Source organism: Petromyzon marinus, chromosome 6 (genome assembly GCF_048934315.1).
Source record: "Petromyzon marinus isolate PM22_M1 ecotype Great Lakes invasive population chromosome 6, UKy_Petmar_22M1.pri1.0, whole genome shotgun sequence".
In the NCBI taxonomy this organism is placed as follows: Eukaryota; Metazoa; Chordata; class Hyperoartia; order Petromyzontiformes; family Petromyzontidae; genus Petromyzon; species Petromyzon marinus.
Window position 1 is genome coordinate 8,019,398 of NC_133672.1, and position 18,392 is coordinate 8,037,789.

General features: G+C 52.6%; 1 protein-coding gene across 1 annotated transcript in view; it reads left to right on the forward strand.

Moving 5' to 3' along the window:
* Positions 1-18,392, forward strand: part of AARS2 (alanyl-tRNA synthetase 2, mitochondrial) — a 20,544-nt gene continuing 2,152 nt past the window's right edge. The window contains exons 1-21 of the mRNA XM_032948144.2: positions 1-1,992; positions 3,241-3,429; positions 4,127-4,272; positions 4,524-4,715; positions 5,706-5,850; positions 6,546-6,691; positions 7,590-7,698; positions 7,983-8,021; positions 8,528-8,642; positions 9,279-9,400; positions 9,933-10,095; positions 10,409-10,587; positions 10,758-10,871; positions 11,936-12,076; positions 13,257-13,394; positions 14,569-14,684; positions 15,187-15,295; positions 16,215-16,337; positions 16,802-16,912; positions 17,385-17,468; positions 18,048-18,158. Of these exons, the coding sequence (XP_032804035.1) occupies positions 1,696-1,992; positions 3,241-3,429; positions 4,127-4,272; positions 4,524-4,715; positions 5,706-5,850; positions 6,546-6,691; positions 7,590-7,698; positions 7,983-8,021; positions 8,528-8,642; positions 9,279-9,400; positions 9,933-10,095; positions 10,409-10,587; positions 10,758-10,871; positions 11,936-12,076; positions 13,257-13,394; positions 14,569-14,684; positions 15,187-15,295; positions 16,215-16,337; positions 16,802-16,912; positions 17,385-17,468; positions 18,048-18,158 (2,889 nt within the window). The 5' untranslated portion in view covers positions 1-1,695. The remainder of the gene's footprint in view (positions 1,993-3,240; positions 3,430-4,126; positions 4,273-4,523; positions 4,716-5,705; positions 5,851-6,545; positions 6,692-7,589; positions 7,699-7,982; positions 8,022-8,527; positions 8,643-9,278; positions 9,401-9,932; positions 10,096-10,408; positions 10,588-10,757; positions 10,872-11,935; positions 12,077-13,256; positions 13,395-14,568; positions 14,685-15,186; positions 15,296-16,214; positions 16,338-16,801; positions 16,913-17,384; positions 17,469-18,047; positions 18,159-18,392) is intronic.

Sequence of the window (18,392 nt, forward strand, 5' to 3'; positions counted from 1 at the left end):
AAATGCTCTTGAGCTTGAATTGTTTAATATTGAGATTAAGTAACCCGGCAGGGTTTTAAAGTCAACTTAGGTGGATGAGTGGTGGTTCTCCTGAGAGATCAAATCTTCAGCCACGTTTGATTAAATTAGGTTAAATAGTTGATGTGGCCTGGTCACCAATACAAAAAGTTTGCTTTTGCACAACTTCGGATTGAATACGAGCTCAAACTCTTTTTTGAGGGAAACAGATGAGTGCATGACAATGTTGGGATTTACATTATGAGACCTTTGCCAGTAGCAAAATATAGTAATAGGTGTTTTATCTGGCACCAACATGATCCCTTGTATAAAGGTGTCAGTTTTGGTGCCAGATAAAAGGGTATAACCTATTAATATAAATTTTGGGATTCTACCAGGCTTATTTTCTGTGGAGGGGCAGTGATGTGCTGCTTTGGCATTGGTTCTTGTTAATGGCACAATTTTTATCATGGGTGGGAGACAGAATCGATATAAATATTTATACTGGAAAAATATGGTGAATTTACAACTACAAAAAAACCAATAGTCCAAAATGCGTTCATAAATGGCTGCTTTCTCAACATTACATGCAAGCTTGAGCAAGGCAGCAACCAGCCAATTTCTAATAGTGTTGGAGAGATTTTGGAAAAGCTTACTGGAACTGTATTACATCTGCAATGTGGTACATGGATGAATATTGTTTTTTGGGTAACATCTGCGAGGCTGTGAAAGACCAAAGTGTGAGAACCCTTTGCCGCAATCAACTTAAGATCAAGATAAGTTTAGAACAATATACTGGAGGAGTCTAGGATGGGTGGGTAAGAACGTTACAACAACAATACACGATAGGCGTGCTAATTACAAGAAAGGTAAACGCCCAAACGCAAAACAATCCCCATTCTACCAGGCAAAGCCCACAGAGATTAACTTATTTGTCAAGCAGCTTGGCCACATGATAGCTCAACGAAGTGTAATTTATAGCAGCAAAATCATCTCAATGCTTGTTTCTAAATGTGGATGGAAAAACTGGAGGACCCGGAGAAAACATCCACGCGACTACGGGGAGAACATGCAAACTCAAAATATACAACAGGCGTCGGGATCTAACCCCAGAACCTCCTGCATACGAGGCGAGGAAGATAACGTCACACCACCGTGGTTCAGAGGCCGATTGCATGAAAGGCTTTTATTGAAAACCATCTGAACCTGTCGCATAATGAAAGAAAAAACCCGTGGAGGAATTTAAAACTCCGTATGATGAAGCAGATCACAATTCGAGACGGACACCGTCGCAATATCCACTTCGTGGAAAGGTATAAAACTGAAATAGTCTCAGTCCCCAGTGATTTAAAAGCAACGCCCTAAAATCAAGCCAATCTCTGCTCTGAAACGGCCCCACCACGACATAAAACCTACAAAAAGCCTTTGGGCAGATCATCGCCTATCTCAGAAAGCCGCCGTGCCAGAACGCGGCCAGCAGATGTCAGAATTGGGTTCAAAACGCGACCCGAAAAACAAACCCACGACCACCTTGGGGGTGACGGACGTCGCGAATCTCCGCGTCCGGGTGGCGCCCCCGTGTGGCGGCGGCGACAAAACCCAAACGAATCCCACGGGCCCACGGCACGAACGGGGGGGGGGAGGTTTCGTTCGCCGTTTGACCTCCAGCCGACGACTGCTTTCACCGACTGCCGCCCAATGTTGAGCAGGGTCAGGCCCAGGGTCCGCGTTGGAGTTGGGGGTTGGATCCCAGCATGGCAGAGCCCCAGGCGCGAGCTTGTGGCCGCGACGGAGAGGGCAGGAGCGCGCGGAGGAGGATGTTGCTCAGCACCGTCTATCTCGTCGTCGGCGGAGGCATCGCCATCCTCCAAGGAGGTGCGAGAGACGTTCGTCCGCTTCTTCGGGGAGAAGCACGGACACGCGTTCGTGCCGTCCTCGAACGTGAAGCCGCGGGCCGACCCGAGCCTCCTGTTCGTCAACGCCGGCATGAACCAGGTGCGGTGCCGTGGACGCGAGGGGGCGTGGGACAGCCAAGAGCACGTGGGCAGAGTGCCGAGAGGGCATGGGCCGGGTACTGAGAGGGCACGGGTTCTGAGTAGACATGGGTACTGTGAGGGCATGGGTACTGAGAAGGCATGGGTTCTGAGAGGACATGGGTTCTGAGTAGACATGGGTACTGTGAGGGCATGGGTACTGAGAAGGCATGGGTTCTGAGTAGACATGAGTACTGAGAAGGCATGGGTACTGAGAGGGCATGGGTACTGAGAGGGCATGGGTACTGAGTGGACATGGGTACTGAGTGGACATGGGTTCTGAGTGGACATGGGTACTGAGAGGACATGGGTTCTGAGAGGGCATGGGTACTGAGTGGACATGGGTTCTGAGAGGGCATGGGTTCTGAGTAGACATGGGTACTGAGAGGACATGGGTTCTGAGTGGACATGGGTACTGAGAGGACATGGGTACTGTGAGGGCATGGGTTCTGAGTGGACATGGGTACTGAGAGGACATGGGTAGTGAGAGGGCATGGGTTCTGAGAGGGCATGGGTTCTGAGTAGACATGGGTACTGAGAGGGCATGGGTTCTGAGTAGACATGGGTACTGTGAGGACATGGGTACTGTGAGGGCATGGGTACTGAGAGGGCATGGGTTCGAGAGGGCATGGGTACTGAGAGGACATGGGTTCTGAGAGGACACGGGTACTGAGAGGACATGGGTTCTGAGTGGACATGGGTACTGAGAGGACATGGGTTCTGAGAGGACATGGGCCAAGTACTGAGAGGGCATGGGTAGAGTGCTGAAAGGGCATTGGCTAGGTACTGGTGAAGGTTGTAGGTCTTGAATTTAATTAAAGGGGCAATAGTCACGAATTCGAGGTGATAGACGAAGCATGGACTGATAACTGGCTACAAAAGTCATTTGAACCAATATCCCACAAACAGCATGTGACATAACCTTCACCTGAAGCATAATCTTTGCCATCACATTTGGCATTACATTTGTCAGCCAATCCCATTCTATCACCTGTACCATAATGCGTATCATCACCGTGCCAACACCTGTACCATCACTTGTATCGTCACCTGTATCGTCACCTGTACCATCAACCGTGCCACAATGCCTGTACCACCACCAATGTTATAATCTGTACCATCAACTTTGGCATAACCTGTGACGCCCCCTCCTGTGCTACATCCCCTGCGAAATGACCTGTGCCACCCCGTGTGCCCGCACCGTGCGCAGTTCAAGCCGCTGCTGCTGGGCAGCGTGGACCCGCGGAGCGAGCTGGCGCGCTGCACCCGCGCCGTCAACAGCCAGAAGTGCGTGCGTGCCGGCGGCAAGCACAACGACCTGGAGGACGTTGGGCGAGACGTCTACCACCACACTTTCTTCGAGATGCTGGGAAACTGGTCCTTCGGAGACTATTTCAAGGTGGCCCATGACGGGCGGCGGTGGTGGTTAGGCACGTGGTCTGTGATCCTGAACAGTGGGATTCCGCAGTGTTGAACAGTCGGCAGGAATCTATGAACTTATCTAATTTGTACTTCTATACTTTATTTACGTTTATTTATTTTTCTTGACTTGCTTACGTTTCTTATACTTTCCACTCTTATCGGTTTTTGTATTATTGTTATAACTTTATGACCTGGCCGTACTGGGCGTCTGTGAAAAAAGAGCTTCATGGCTCATGAGATTACTGCAGGATAAATACAGATTGTTATTCTAAGTAGTTGTAGGAAGTTTACCCAGCACAAGTTAGAACTGCCAGGTTGCTAACAATGTAAGGCTTTTTCTATCTTTGTGTGTTCAAATGTGTCGAGTAGCTACAATAACAAACACTATTATTTTCTAAGATCGTTTTTGCAATGAGAATGTTTACTTGCTTTTCCAGCAAAGCAAAGGCTAGATCACACATACTGAGCAGAGTATCGATGATATTGCTTTGTTCAGAAGTTGGATCGAGGCAGAAAGAGGACTGAACTGGTTGCATCTTGCATGCGAGCAACTGGATCGAGATTAAGCAGAGACACTTTCGGGTTTTGTAACATTTTCAGGTCTCATTCCACAATTTACGAATGGTGTATGTGACACTGTGGTATCGTTTGTGTTTTTTCATAAACACACGCAGAAAGAGGTATGCCAGATGGCTTGGGAGCTGCTGACGGAGGTCTATAGAATCCCCAAGGAGCGTCTGTACGTGTCATATTTCGGAGGAAGCCAGGCCCTGGGGCTCAAAGCGGACGAGGAGTGCCGGGAGATTTGGCTGCAGCTCGGGTAAGTGGGTGGGTTTACCTCGGTAAGTGGCAGCACCAGCACCTGCGTGTGCCGGGGTGGGGGTCAGGACGTCTGCTCGGGGCCCTGGTGCAAGGAAAATCTTTATCCACTTTCCCTCCTCTTCGTAGCCTCAGGCGAGGTCCTACCAGGCTGTTGACCTCTGTGCAGTTTCACTGCCTGTACACACGATAGTTACGCCACTGCTTGCTATCCCCCCTCCCTGCCTCCCGACCACCTCCTGTGCTTCCCAGCGTGCCCGCGCCTCACGTGCTGCCCTTTGGGGAGAAGGAGAACCTATGGGAGATGGGCGAGGTGGGCCCATGCGGCCCGTGCTCCGAGATCCACTACGACCACGTGGGCGGGCGGGACGCGAGCGGCCTCGTCAACGCCGGGCACCCGGACGTGGTGGAGATCTGGAACCTGGTGTTTATGCAGTACAACAGGTGCGGCCGGTGGTCAGAACAGCACAAGCGGGGCATGGGCCAGCGGTGACGCAGCTACGGCCTGCCGTCCTGTGAGAAACCCAAGACGTAATGATCTGTGAAAAAGAGCCAAATAGTTAATCAGATTCTTCCGGGATAAATAAATATTCTGACTGATAAACATTCCAAAGATTATAAAACACAATGATGAAGGAAGTGGCTGGTTGCCTCATGGGCTAGAGCACCTAGCCGGCACTGCTGAGATTCTCAGTCCGAATCCGGACATTGCTCTGTAACAGGGCAGATGGGAAACGGCTGCCCCGTACTGCGTGGATCGGAGATTACTTAAATAGATCTCAGAAGTAGTTTTGTGAAATCTGCTTCCGTGTGTCATTCTCGAGCATAGTGGGATGCGCTGCTCTGTGAGAGTTCCAAATGTAATCTACATCTTGTATCGTGACATTGATAGCAAAAATTGGATAACATTGGGGAAAAGAAACCAAAAATTGTCAATTTTATCATTTTGTCTGATACACCTGCACTGCTCTTGTAAATCTGTTACCCGTGTTTAATAAATGAGTGGTTGTGACCAATGGCACCTGGGTCTGTCCCGTGACGTCCTGCCAGCGGGCGTTTGACACTTCACGTGGCCGTAACGTGCACATAGCCTGGCACAAGCACCGTGGCGACGTCACCGCCACTTAGTGGCAAATGGCGGTTGTTGTTATTGTATGAGGAGCGGTAGTGCGGTGGTGAGCGCACTGCACTATATAGCAACCCGAGTTTGATTCCCGCTCACGACCAATATCGGTGGTCTATATTTGGACCAATCTTGGGCCTCTCCAAGCTTGACTCAACCTCAAATTAATGCTTGGTACGGTGTGTAAACATCAGCTCTGGGGAGACAAAGGTGACCGAGCGTGGTGTTGGTCCACTGACCCCCTCGTATGCCACGTCGGCTTTCATAGGTGCTCGCTGACAGCACTACACAGGGGATCTTTGTCTTTGCAGGGAGGAGAACGGAAGTCTCCGCCTCCTGCCGCGCCACAACGTGGACTGCGGGATGGGCCTCGAGCGCCTGCTGGCCGTGCTGCAGGGCAAGCGGTCCAACTACGACACCGACCTCTTCACGCCCATCATGAGCGCCATCCACAAGGTCGGCCCAGCTCCCCGCTGCCTCCCGGGTGTGCGGTTCCATCGGAACCACGGTGCAGGAAACTCCGACTCTAGGCTGTGCTAGCACGGTTGGCTACGTATCGTGCGAAAGAAGTTCAACACACATACATAATATATATACGTAGTTTCCATTTAACGATGCTTTTGTTAAATTGACTGAAGTATTTTACTCCATGGTGCTGCACAATGTCGTTTGTGGGAGATTGGTTCAGATGACTCTGGCAGTCACTGGAGGTGCAACGGTCAGTCAACCACAATGTCAAAACTATTTTTTGTATTCTTAAATCAAAATCAATCCCTGTAGAAAATCGCAGCGCTTCATTAGTTATGATTGCAGGGATTCGTTGGGTGGCGGTAGGGGTTGGGAATCGTCACAGGCCTACCGATAGCGGGTTGTGGTGTGCACTTCACGAGACGAGCCTGTGCTGTGCACTGCGTCCTGCAGTGGTGCATACCGCTGCATCGTGGCCTTGTGCTGTGCCCCACAGCCACGTGCTGAGGCCCAGTGCTGCAGGTGGTCGGGCGTGGTGCTAGACGTGCGACATAGTCGGGACTCGACTGTGTGCCGTGCTCTACCGCGTGCCTTCGTGTTCCACAGTGTGCCGCGAATCGCCACAAGGATGCACCATCCTCATTGTGCCCTAACCCCCGCCGCGCGCCGTTCCCGACTCGCAGGGCACAGGCGCGCGCGAGTACCGCGGCCTGGTGGGCGAGGCCGACGAGGGCCACGTGGACACGGCGTACCGCGTGCTCGCCGACCACGTGCGCACCCTGGCCGTGTGCATTGCTGACGGCGTCTACCCCGGCATGACCGGCGCCGAGTACGCGCCACGACCTGGCACACGAATACGCAGTGTTACATTGCAAAGTCAAAAGACACAGATTCCCCGTGTAGCCTTAACAGACTGTTAGGCCGGCATGGAACACGAGGGGGTGTGTGGCCAGCACCATGCCTGGCCGCCTTTGTCTCCGTAGTGGCGATGTTTACACATCACACCAGCTACTCATTTGAGGCTGAGTCGAACTAGGGGATACCCAGGAATGGTTACTGGTGTTGGCTGTGAGCGGGAATCAAACTCGGGTCGCTGGGCTCGTAGGGCAGTGCGATAGCTGCTCGACTACCACTCCCCACAATGTTACACAAACATAAACAAAGATCCCCCGTGGAGCCTTAGACTGTAGGGGAAAGTGCTGTTAGCGAGCACCTATTAAGGTCAGCATGGCACACAAAGGGATGGGTGGCCAACATCACGCCCGGCCGCCTTTGTCTCCCCAGTGGTGATGTTTTTACACACCGCATCAGGTACTCATTTGAGGCTGAGTCAACTTAGGGGATGCCCAGGAGCCGTTCAGATAATCATCACTGGTGTTGGCCGTAAGCGCGAATCGAACTCGGATCTCCGGGTTCGTAACGCAGCGTAGCGCTAACCACTAAACTACTGCTCCCCACAATGTTACACACAGCCTAGCACATACACATACCCCATGCCATACCTTGGCGCACACACACAGCGCCCCACACCCATGTCACATACACGCCATACCAGATCATACACAGCCTGGCAACACACAGCACTCAACACCATGGTGACCATGGCACACATACCCTTGTATGGACACCATGATACACACCGTACAGCAGTGATCTAGGGAGATGTGTGCTTGCGTGTGTTGTGTCCGTGTGTTGATGGATTGCCTGTTGGGCCCGTGTGTACCTAGGCTGGTTCTGCGACAAATCCTACGTCGCGCGACGAGATTTGCCGTCGAGACGCTGCGGGCCCAGCCAGGGTTGCTGGCCAGCCTGGTGCCCACGGTGGTCGACATCCTGGTGTGGCTTCCACTGACCTTCTGCCCTCTCGCCATTGCCGTCACTTTGACCTGAGAATTACCAGACCTCACCTTGCTGTTACCACACCACATTGATCTCACAAGTGCCACCCCGGGCCGTGATCCGTATTGTGACCTTCATCCTCGCCCTCGCACCTGCTTCACCAATTCTCTCCCTGCCCACAGCGCCCTCACTCCCCACAGGCCTCTTGGTGCCAGAGAACGATGCATAACTCATTGCCGTTCGTGCACGTTGATGACGCCTGCCGCGCTTGTCTTTCGCAGGGCGACACTTACCCCGAGTTGAACAGAGAGGCTCAGGTGGTGAGTTGTAAAAACACGCACCAACAAACTCCCCCTATTTGTATAACACTGTCCCCCGTTTGTTTGTGATTGGACGCTTTGCAATTATGATTGCCTGTACCGCGAACCGACTCTGTTCCTCTGCCCCAATCCACGGAGCCTGTGCCGGATTATCCCAGTAGCGAAAGTAGCTACATAATGCTACGGGCCCCGCACTTTCAAGGGCCCCGCACTAAATGCTTTCAAGCTATCAATTCCGGTTCAGTGATTCTACACTTGCTCTATTACTACAGTACTATACTACTTTTATGAACGACTGGGTGTTTAAGGTTAGCGATTTGTCGTATTATATGTGGCTGTATAGCAAATGAACAAAAATACGATTACTTTACTATGCAAGTAAAGAATTTGTGTTTCATATTTATGGGGTTTTTTTAGGGCCCCTTTATAACATATGCTACAGGCCCCGCACTAGCTTAACCCGGCACTGCACGGTGCCCGCCCCGGGCGCGGTGCCCCTTACGCAGGTGATGGACGTGATCAATGAGAACGAGGCGGCGTTCCTGACCTCGCTCTCCCGGGGCCGACGCCTATTGGAGCGAACCGTCGCCAAGATGGGCACAGCGACCGCCTCCTTCCCGGGTACTGGCGGCACACGCCCGGGGTCAATTATAGTCGCAATTGCAGCAGCATTTGTAGCCAAAGTTACAATTACATTTGGCGATGTCACTGTATGTCCAACATTGCCGGGGAGACAGTGCGGTGATGTCATTCGAGTGTACCCAGCCTAGCTATGTACATGCATGGCTCTCTTTTTTGTTAATTCACTCCTGGATGACGGCCTCCCCATGCTGTGCGGTTCACGGGGTTTATTTAATTTTACCATGCTGGTCATTGGTGAAGGCGTGGAACATCGAAGTGGGGGCATAGAACTACACTACGACAGTGTGTTATGCTACACTCCCCTCTGCTGCCATCACGTAGCTCGGCAGCCCATGACATCCGTTATGCATGGTGGTTGCCCATCCAGGCGCCATCCAGGTTTAACCGTGCTTAATATAAAGACATCTGAAAAGCATGGGCACATTGCGGGTGATTTGGTCATAGGCTCAGCCCCAATGCATATCCTGTAAAACAAGATTGATTTGTTTTTCACGAGTTCCGTCGTTCAGCACGGGGGATTGAATCGAGTTTAAAACAGCAGTGTGCACTGGGGAGCGAAGTGACGTGGAGACGCGCGGCGCGCTGTGTTTCCGCCCGTGCTCGGCGCGTGTGCAGTGGACGTGGCATGGTCGCTGCACCGCGGCCTCGGCTTCCCCTTCGACCTCATCCACCTCATGCTGGACGAGCGGGGCCTCTCGCTCGACACGGTCGCCTTCAACGAGCTGGAGCGGGCGGAGGTGGGTGCGGCAGCACACGCCAAGGCACACCAAGACACCACACCAAGAAACAGATCCTCAACATCGATTGTTGGACCCAATGCTGTTTGCGAGCGTCTCCGATTAACACAGTTGGATACATACGGCGCGAAAGAAGTTCCACATACATGCGTACTCCACAACAGCAAAAAAATCAACATTCGCCACTAAGTGGTGGTGATGTCACCACAGTGCTTGCGCCAGGCTAGGTGCACTTTGAGGCCACGTGAAGTGTTGAAGGCTCATTGGCAGTTCACGGAATAGACCCTCGTGTTTTCGGTTGACCGATCATGGTGACTGGCAGATGCACCACCCGCATTCCTCACTACCACTTTGCTGTGGTTAATCTACACCCACGCAGACACGTGCACCTACTGCTTTCACATCCACACACACACACACACGGGCGAAAACACACACACACTGACGCGTGTACACATGTGTACACACGTGTACACACTCGGCAGTGCACGCCGACACACGCCGTCTCGACGCGCTCGTGTGGTGCATGCAGCTGAGGAGAGCGCAGCAGCAGGAGGGTGAGAAGGGAGAGGCCCCCGGGCGAGAGTCTCTCCTGCTGGACGTGCACGCACTGGACGAGCTACGCAGCAGAGGTGTTCCCGCCACCGACGATGCCGCCAAGTACGCGTACGAGCTGCGCCCCAACGGCCGATATGGTACGATGGCCCCCGAGGTACACGTGGTACGCACGGGTGGCATGGCATCACGGCGTCCGCAAATGTGACTGTAAAGCGGTACCCTTTATCTCATCTGTATGGCTACATCTCGGCGAACCGCATCTGTTTGCGCGCCACTCCAAGGCCCGTAGGTCACATCTGGGCTGAAGGCCGCCAATTGAAGAACCCTGGCTTAGTGGTTAGAAAGCCTATGGTATAGCCACGCCAGACACAGCAGCGCGGACAAATGTGCACGAGTCTCAAAGTGACGTCCGTGGTCGCGGCTGTGGCTTCGGCGTCTGTCGCGGTGCAGAGTTTGCCCGGTGCTTGGCGCGGGTCGTGGCCGTGTGGCGCCGGCCGGGTCTGAGCGACGTCGTGGGGGCCGGAGAACGCTGCAGCCTCGTGCTCGACGCGACCTGCTTCTACAGCGAGCAGGGTGGCCAGGACGGCGACACCGGCGTCGTGCTCGCGGTCGACGCCGCCGGGCAGCAGGTGCGGGCCTTGGGTGGGGAATTCGGCCAAGAAGACGAGAGGGGCCGGCGTCAGCATGCGGCAGCAACCGTCGAACCGACGCCAGCCCTGTGTCGGCCCGACTTGGGCCCAACGCTGGCGCGACGTCATTCCGTGTTTTACTGGGTTGCGCCTCGCTCGTGTTGTCGCAGGACATCGTGGCCATGGTAGAGGACGTGCAGGTGTGCGGGGGGTTCGTGCTGCACCACGTCGTCACACGCGACACCGTCCGCGTCGGGGACCGGCTGCTCCTCGCCATCAACGAGGTCTGAGATGCTGCCGCATTTAAACACGACGCAAAACCCCGGTCGAATCGCGGTTGTTCACTACAGCGTATGCCGTGGCCAGCATTTGTACACGCAGTCGTTTTTGTTATGGTTATGGAATAGGAATAAAACTAAATCTGGTGTGGTGACACACTCCTGCGACCCAGCGTTTTACAGGCAAACGGATCGTGTCCGATGTGGAAGTTCCTAATCTGCTGGGCTGCGTGATGGCCAGGAGATGGCAGTATGGTAAATGGGATATGAACTCATCTGGTCAGAACTTTGAATGATCCCAAAGTACTGTACATGTATCGTGAACTTGCTCGACGACTCGAGACGAATTGAGGGGCACCACGGTGGCAAGATAGTAACTACCTCACCTGGTATGCAGGAGATCGTGGGTTTCGATCCCGACCCCGACGCCTGTATATTTGGAGTTTGCATGTTCTCTTGTGGTCGCTTGGATTTTTCTCCGGGCCCTCCGGTTTTCCCTCCACATTTATAAACTTGCATTTATTTGGCTGCTATGTTATTTGGCTGCTATATTTTTTGGCTGCTATACATTTCTATATTATAAGCCAATTCATTGAGCTGTCATTTGTGGCCAGGTCGTTTCTGAAAAAGAGCTATACAGCTCAGTGGGCCTTACCTGGTAAAATACAAATATGGTTTTATAGATTAGTTTAATCGTTACTCACCGAGTTATTTCCCGCACGTGAACTGCTTCTGGGGCCTCAGGCTCGACTCGTGGTTTACGGTTCTTCTGCCCCCCCCCCCCTACGTGCACGTGAAAATCATTTACAATTTACGCAAATTATATGGCAATGTTACATTCAGACTCGCGGAACCAAGAAATCTCCAAATGAGATGAAAAAGTAGAAAAATAAACTCGTTGAGAGGATAAAACCGTGGCAATAAAATTGACTCGTGTAATCAATTGCAAACGCAAATCGTGACACTTCATCGAATCGCCACGCCGTGAATCGTTCCGGATCGAGCGGTTGGTGGCTGCGCCGGTGTCCCGTCGGGCGCCGGTGCCGACATCTGCATCGCTGTGTCCTCAGGAGCGCCGCCTGGGCTGCATGATCAAGCACACGGCCACGCACCTCCTCAGCCAGGCCCTGCGCGACGTCCTGGGCGACGCGACGCGGCAGAGGGGCTCCCACGTGGCGGCCGGCCGCCTCCGCTTCGACTTCTCCACCAGGGTGAGACACGGTCGCTGGCGATCGGGCTGGCGTTGCGGCGCCGCAGTGGCAAGATGTTAACTACCTCGCCTGGTTTACAGGGGGTCGCTTGGTTCGATACCGACCCTCCGCCTGCTGTATATTTGGAGTCTGCATGCTCTCTCTCTCTTTCTCCCCGTGGTCGCGAGGAATTTTTCTCTGGGTCCTCTGGTTTTTCCCTCTACAGTTAGCTGCAGGTGCACTTTAAGGTGCTGTACAACAAGCGGGACGTGCACATCGTGAGGAAACCACCAAAAGCCATGGAGATATGTTTGTTTAATATTTAAGATGCTACCTTGATAGGAGACAGTCATGGGCAGAAGAGAAGATGAAGGTCTTAAGCCTGGACTTTAACAGAGAGCTGACAGCTTCGGTGGCCCCTGGGGGAGGGCGTTCTCTCAGAAGGGGCAGCAATAGAACAGGAGCAAGCAGAGACCTCCCATTGAGTGGAGGTCGACAGACTTGTTACAGTAAACCTTGGGCTCCTAGAGTAGAGAGCATGCGAAGAGGAGTCGAGGGTCACGTGTTACATTTGCCGAATCCCACTTCCATTGTGATACACACACAAAGATCTCCCATATAGCTGTAGCAGACTGTTAGGGCAAGTGCTGTTAGCGAACACCTATCAAAGCTGCCATGGAACACGAAAGGGTGGGTGGCCAGCACCATGCCCGGGTGCCTTTGACTCCCTAGTGGTCTAGGTTTACACACCGCACCAGGTACTCCTTTAATCCTTTAAGGCTGAGTCGACCTAGGGGAGGCCCAAGATAGGTTCAGTTCATCGTCACCGATGTTGGCCATGAGCGAGATTGAACTCGGGTCGCCGAGTTGATGGTGCAGTACGCTAACCGAGACACTACCGCTCCCCAAAGACAAAGACCCCCCCCATGTATCCTTAACAAACTGTTGGGCAAGTGCTGCTAGTGAGCACTTACCACTCCCCCACACGCACACCCACACACGCACAAACACGAGCACATTAACCAGACGCGACCTTTTCCATTGGTTTCATCATCTGCTCGCCGCCGCACATTCCGCCCAGTCACCAGCAGCTCAACTGAGCGAGCGCCCGCGCGTTGCCATTCTTCCGTGCGCTCTGCAACTGGTTTGGTGCCGCGTGTCTGGCCGTGCCCCCCCCCCCCCGCCGCGTGCGCGTTCTCAGGCGCCCGTGTCGGTGGATCAGCTCCGCTCCGTGGAGGCGGCCGTGTGCCGCCTCGTGTCGGCCGACGAGAGGGTGTTCGTGACGGAGGCCCCGCTCGCCTCGGCCCGCCGCATTCCCCACCTGCGCTGCGTGGACGAGGCACGCGCAACCGCACGGGTGGACACGTGAATTCCAGCCTCATCGTTTTAGGAAGCTGCCCTTTGGCCTCTTGTGGTGGACGAGCGGAGTTGGATGTACGTCCGTCCGGTATTCTGTCCGTGGGCAGGTCGGGTACCTCGGCCTAGTCGCCCTTCGATTGGTCATTGTCGGTGTCATTGCCGAATTGTAAACTTAGAAATAGAGCCGCAGCGGAAATTCAGATTCGTAATTGGCGCTTCGGGGGTGTTTTTTTTAACCCCTTGCTCATGTGCCAGTTGGCTGGCTGTAATATATGGGTGGAGTGTATGAGGAGTGTCACCCTTGCTCACTTCCGTCTTCTCTCGAGACAAAGCGATCATCATCTCAGCTCCAGTCAAAGCTGAAGCAACATCCAGTTCTCCTATGTTTTTCCATTGTCTGGTGTATGCACTTGGCTCTCCACCAAAAGAGGATCACTGCAGCCAGTCCCCTCGCCTCCACGCGCTCACACACGCATCTGGGCACAACACAGCGGCAGGGCACAGCACTAGTTGCCGAATATCGGACGATAACTTGATTCAGTGCACTCGACTTACTCGTCCAAATACAGGATATTCAATGCTTACATGACGCCAGTGTACATTATTTCCCAACTTTCATGTCTCTTTAGACTACGTCTCTTTAAACAAATAATCTGTACACGTTAATCATAATTGAACACGACGAGCCATGTTCATAGGGCTACTCGCGTCTTACAAAGACCAATGCGTGGCCCTCAGCATTGCCGGCAGTAGCAGGCGGTAGCCATGTCGTGTGGCTGCCTGCCTCAAATCTTGAATGTCTCTCATACGCCTCACTGGGTGTAGCCTCACCGTCAGTATTTCAATCAGTGGGGGGGGGGGGGGGGCGCTTATTCATGTTTTGAACAATGGGAAGCTCGCGTTCGTGAGTGGTCACACGCCCCCAATTATCTGGGTGTACAGCCCTGTCCGGCCTCACTCGGGCTTCAGTGCTCATCCAGTGGCCACCTCATCGCTCTCGTCATCCAACCACCTCGTGCCATTTACCTGTCGTGGTAAAATCACCCTGTCGTACGGAATGAGCGAATTGAAGAGAGGCTTCGAGATGTGGAAGAGACGGACGAAAGGGGGGAGGGCAGAGGAGAGGAACGGAGTTGTGCGCTGTTGGTGCGCAGGACTACCCGGAGGACGTGCGCGTGGTGTCAGTGGGGACTCCCGCCGAGCAGCTGCTTCTACAGCAGCAGCAGCAGCACACGGAACGCGCTGGCTCAGTGGAACTCTGCTGTGGCACGTACGTACACCGCCACTGCCGCCACGCCGAACTTCTCACCGCTTGCGTGGCTTGTGCTGCTGATGAGACTTTGCTGGAGTGATTCCCGGGTTCCAAGCTTCATAACCAAATGCTTTATTTGGACACTCGAGGTCAAACGATTCACGCCCTTGCTTTGATTCAGTCGTAATTTGGCATCATGAGCCGATTCAAAAATCGGGTTTTATTCTTCCGGTGAGTGTAGTGGATCTTAGCTGTCAGAGGGGTCGCATGGTTCCATTACAAATCACTCCGATTGAAAATATCGATTCTTACAAATGTGATTTATGCAAGTATCACGAGCCTATGAAACTATCAATCCATGTATTGGTACATCTCTATTGGCCACCCACCGGTACAAGTTGCTAAAATGGTCAGGACTGTCGTGTCATGCGAGTCACAAACGTGACCTTGCATCTGTCGTTTGTGGCTCTCCCCCCCCCCCCACCTGTTCCCCCCCACCCCGCCTGACCCTCCAACTCAGTCACCTACAGCGGACGGGTCTCATCGAGGATTTCGTGATTGTGTCTGAGCGAGCAATGGTCAAGGGGCTGAGCCGCGTCGTAGCCGTCACGGACCGGGAGGCTCGCGAGGTGAGATCGCTCGTCCACTCTCCACGCGCGCCACGGGGGTGGTGAGGCCTTCAGGGCACACACGGGACAGAGATTACCCCGTACCCGCGATGGCTGCTCGTAATCGGGCAAACAAGTATGTATGTTGAACTTTTTTCACATCGTACGTAGCCAACCGTGCTAATCGGAGGTGCGGGGGGAAGGACAACAAAAGTCCCCACACCATGGAACAACGCTGTATTGTGAAGGTTTCCAATCCTCGGACGTTTGGTGATTGAAAACATTCACAGTCAACACCTTCATAGTGCAGGACTGGTAGATGTTAATTACTTGTTCTGAATATTTTTTTCATTACAATACAATTATGCTATTCGTGATCATATAAGCGTACAAGTGAACCACCTTGTGTCAAAAGAAGATGTCATTTATCTGCAACGGACCCCTTATCCACACTAGGAGCACACATTTTATTTTGCCCAACATGCCAATCAGACCAACATTTGTTTTGTTTTAAGCTGCAATTTTCAGAATTTAGGGGAAAATCACATGTAATATGGTTGAGTTTTGTGTGTGCAGTCATTGTTGACTCGGCTAAGACCAACTCGTGTGTGTACACGTGTGTGTACACGTGTGTGTACGTGGTCGTGTAACAGTTAGCACGCTGTGCTCCGAACCTAGTTACCTGGGTTTGATTTCTGCTCATGGCCAACACCAGTGACAATTATCTAAACCAGTCCTGGGCCTACCCTAGGTCGACTTAGCCTCAAATGAATACCTGGTGCAGTGTGTAAACATTGCCACTGTGCAGACAAAGGCAGACGGGCTTGGTGCTGGCCACCCACCCCCCTTCCTGTGCCGTGCCGGCCTTCATAATAGCACTTGCTCCAACAGCCTGTCAAGGCTGCACGGGGGTCCTTGTCCATTGTACGTGTGCGCGAAGGCTCGCCGGACGGGTGAGGCGCTGGCGCAGCAGACAAACTCGCTGGGCGCGCGTGTGGCCCACGGTGCGGCCTCGCTCCCTCATCTGCTGGGCCTCTCCAAGGAAGTGGGCCAACTCACCGACGTGGGTCTCGCTCAGCCGTCACCTCGCCTCCAATGCAGCTTAATTACGAGAGTAGTTTTACGACAACAAAGTTGGTGACTGTTTTTCTAACAAAAATTGAAAGCTTCTGATGATTTGGGCGGGGGGGGGGGGGAATGGTAACGTGCATCATCATGGGACTTGAACAGTGGAGTTTGGGAAGCGTACGTAGCTCTGTATGTGCAACACTTTTTTCCATTTAACATTCAGCTTCCTTATTGCTGACATAAGTTTGTTTACAAAGCGTAGCATTAAATATTTATGTGCGACTCAGTCGACAAAATTGTACTTGTTCATTACCCAGTTTGCCCGCTTGAGTAACACGCCGGCTCATTGAAAAATCTGTCGCTGCTTTATCTACACTAAGATGTCAACAGTGACACACACCGGGCGGCAAGCACTGATGACACGTTGAGTTCATGTCTTCCTTTTGCCGACCTCCACAGGTTGTGGACAGAGCGGTGATGCCTCAGTGGCAGCGGAAGGAGCTGCAGCAAATGCTCAAGACCATGCAACGCAAGGCCAACACAGCGGTCCGCAAGCTCAGGACCTCTCTGGTAATAATAATAATAAACTCGATTGTCTAAAGCACAATTCACACAAGGCCTCGAAGCGCTTTACATGAAGCTTAAGTTATGGAGAAAGCATGTTGTAAAAAGAGGTGAGTTTTAAGACACGATTTAAAAGTGCAACAGACTCAGATTCCCGAATGGACTGAAGAAGAAAGGAACAGAACCAAGTCTGGTCTTTTGAATATTGAATGAGTAGATCAGAAACAGCAAATCTAAGTTTTTTGCAGTGGAATATAAAACTTAAGTAGATCGGTAAGTCATTTAGGAGCCAACTTATTCAAGGCATTAAACGTGAGAAGAAGAATCTTCAAGTGGATTCTGTACTCTACAGGGAGCCAATGCAGGGAGGAAAGAAATCGACGATTGAAGGCTAAGGGTACCGTAGATATGAGAATGTTGTCGACTATACAAATGCCTCTTTGATAAAATTCCGCCCTGTGCCATGCTGTGAGCTCAGGCCGAGAAAGCCGCCGAGACCCTGGCGGAGAAACACGCGAACGAGACGCTCATTGTGGACGTGATGGAGGCGGAAAACCTGTCGGTAATTACAGAATGAGTGACCGCGTGGTGGCATCGGTGCTCGCGCAATGCCAGCTCGGTGTCGCGGATTGTGCACAGAGCCCCCGCCACGACGGGCAGTGGCTCCGCACTGGCTGACAATGCCCTTGGTGCACTGCACGATAAGCAGATTACCATGCATCGATTAATATCGCAATCCAACACGTGACTATCGTTATAAAGGAGCGTTGGGTAATGAAGGGAGTATTTTCAGCTTGCATTTCACACAACTGCATATGCAGTGGTTAATAGGCACGCAACGACGCGTTGATTCGTCAACTACTCGGCTCACAATGCCGATTGTGCGTGCGAGAATCAATATTTTAGATTCATATACAGTACGTTGGAATCGGTTCACGCAACCCCCTGATGCCACTAAAGGAGACGGCTTGTGTTGCGATCGAAACGTCGTAGTTTTTTATTTTTGTTGAACCTATCTACGTGACTTTACCGAAAGACCCAAGAATATCTACAATCACCACCATGCACAGAGACAATGGACTCTGAAATTAAGTTGGCAATTCAACTCTACAAACGCACTCTCACGCGTGGTTGCATGCAGGTGCTAGTGAGGACGGTGAACGAACTGAGCAGGGCGGTGCCCGACGCCCGCGTCCTGCTGATGAGCATTCAGCCCGGTGGGCAGCTCCTGTGCGCCTGTCAGGTGCCAAAGGTGAGCGTCGCAAGCGAACGACGCGCGACCACCGGGGGGGTTCTGGATTAGTGAAGCGGCAACTGGGATACTTTTAGAGTCTCAGTCTCAGCCCGAGAAATGATACACATGCTTTTAATGACTAGGCAAACATTGGGGCAGCAAAAGTGTGCCAGTGCTCAGCGCCTGGGATCGGGTCATCACATTCCATAATAACGAACAATGATTTACATTACTTTCTCAATCCACTGCTGG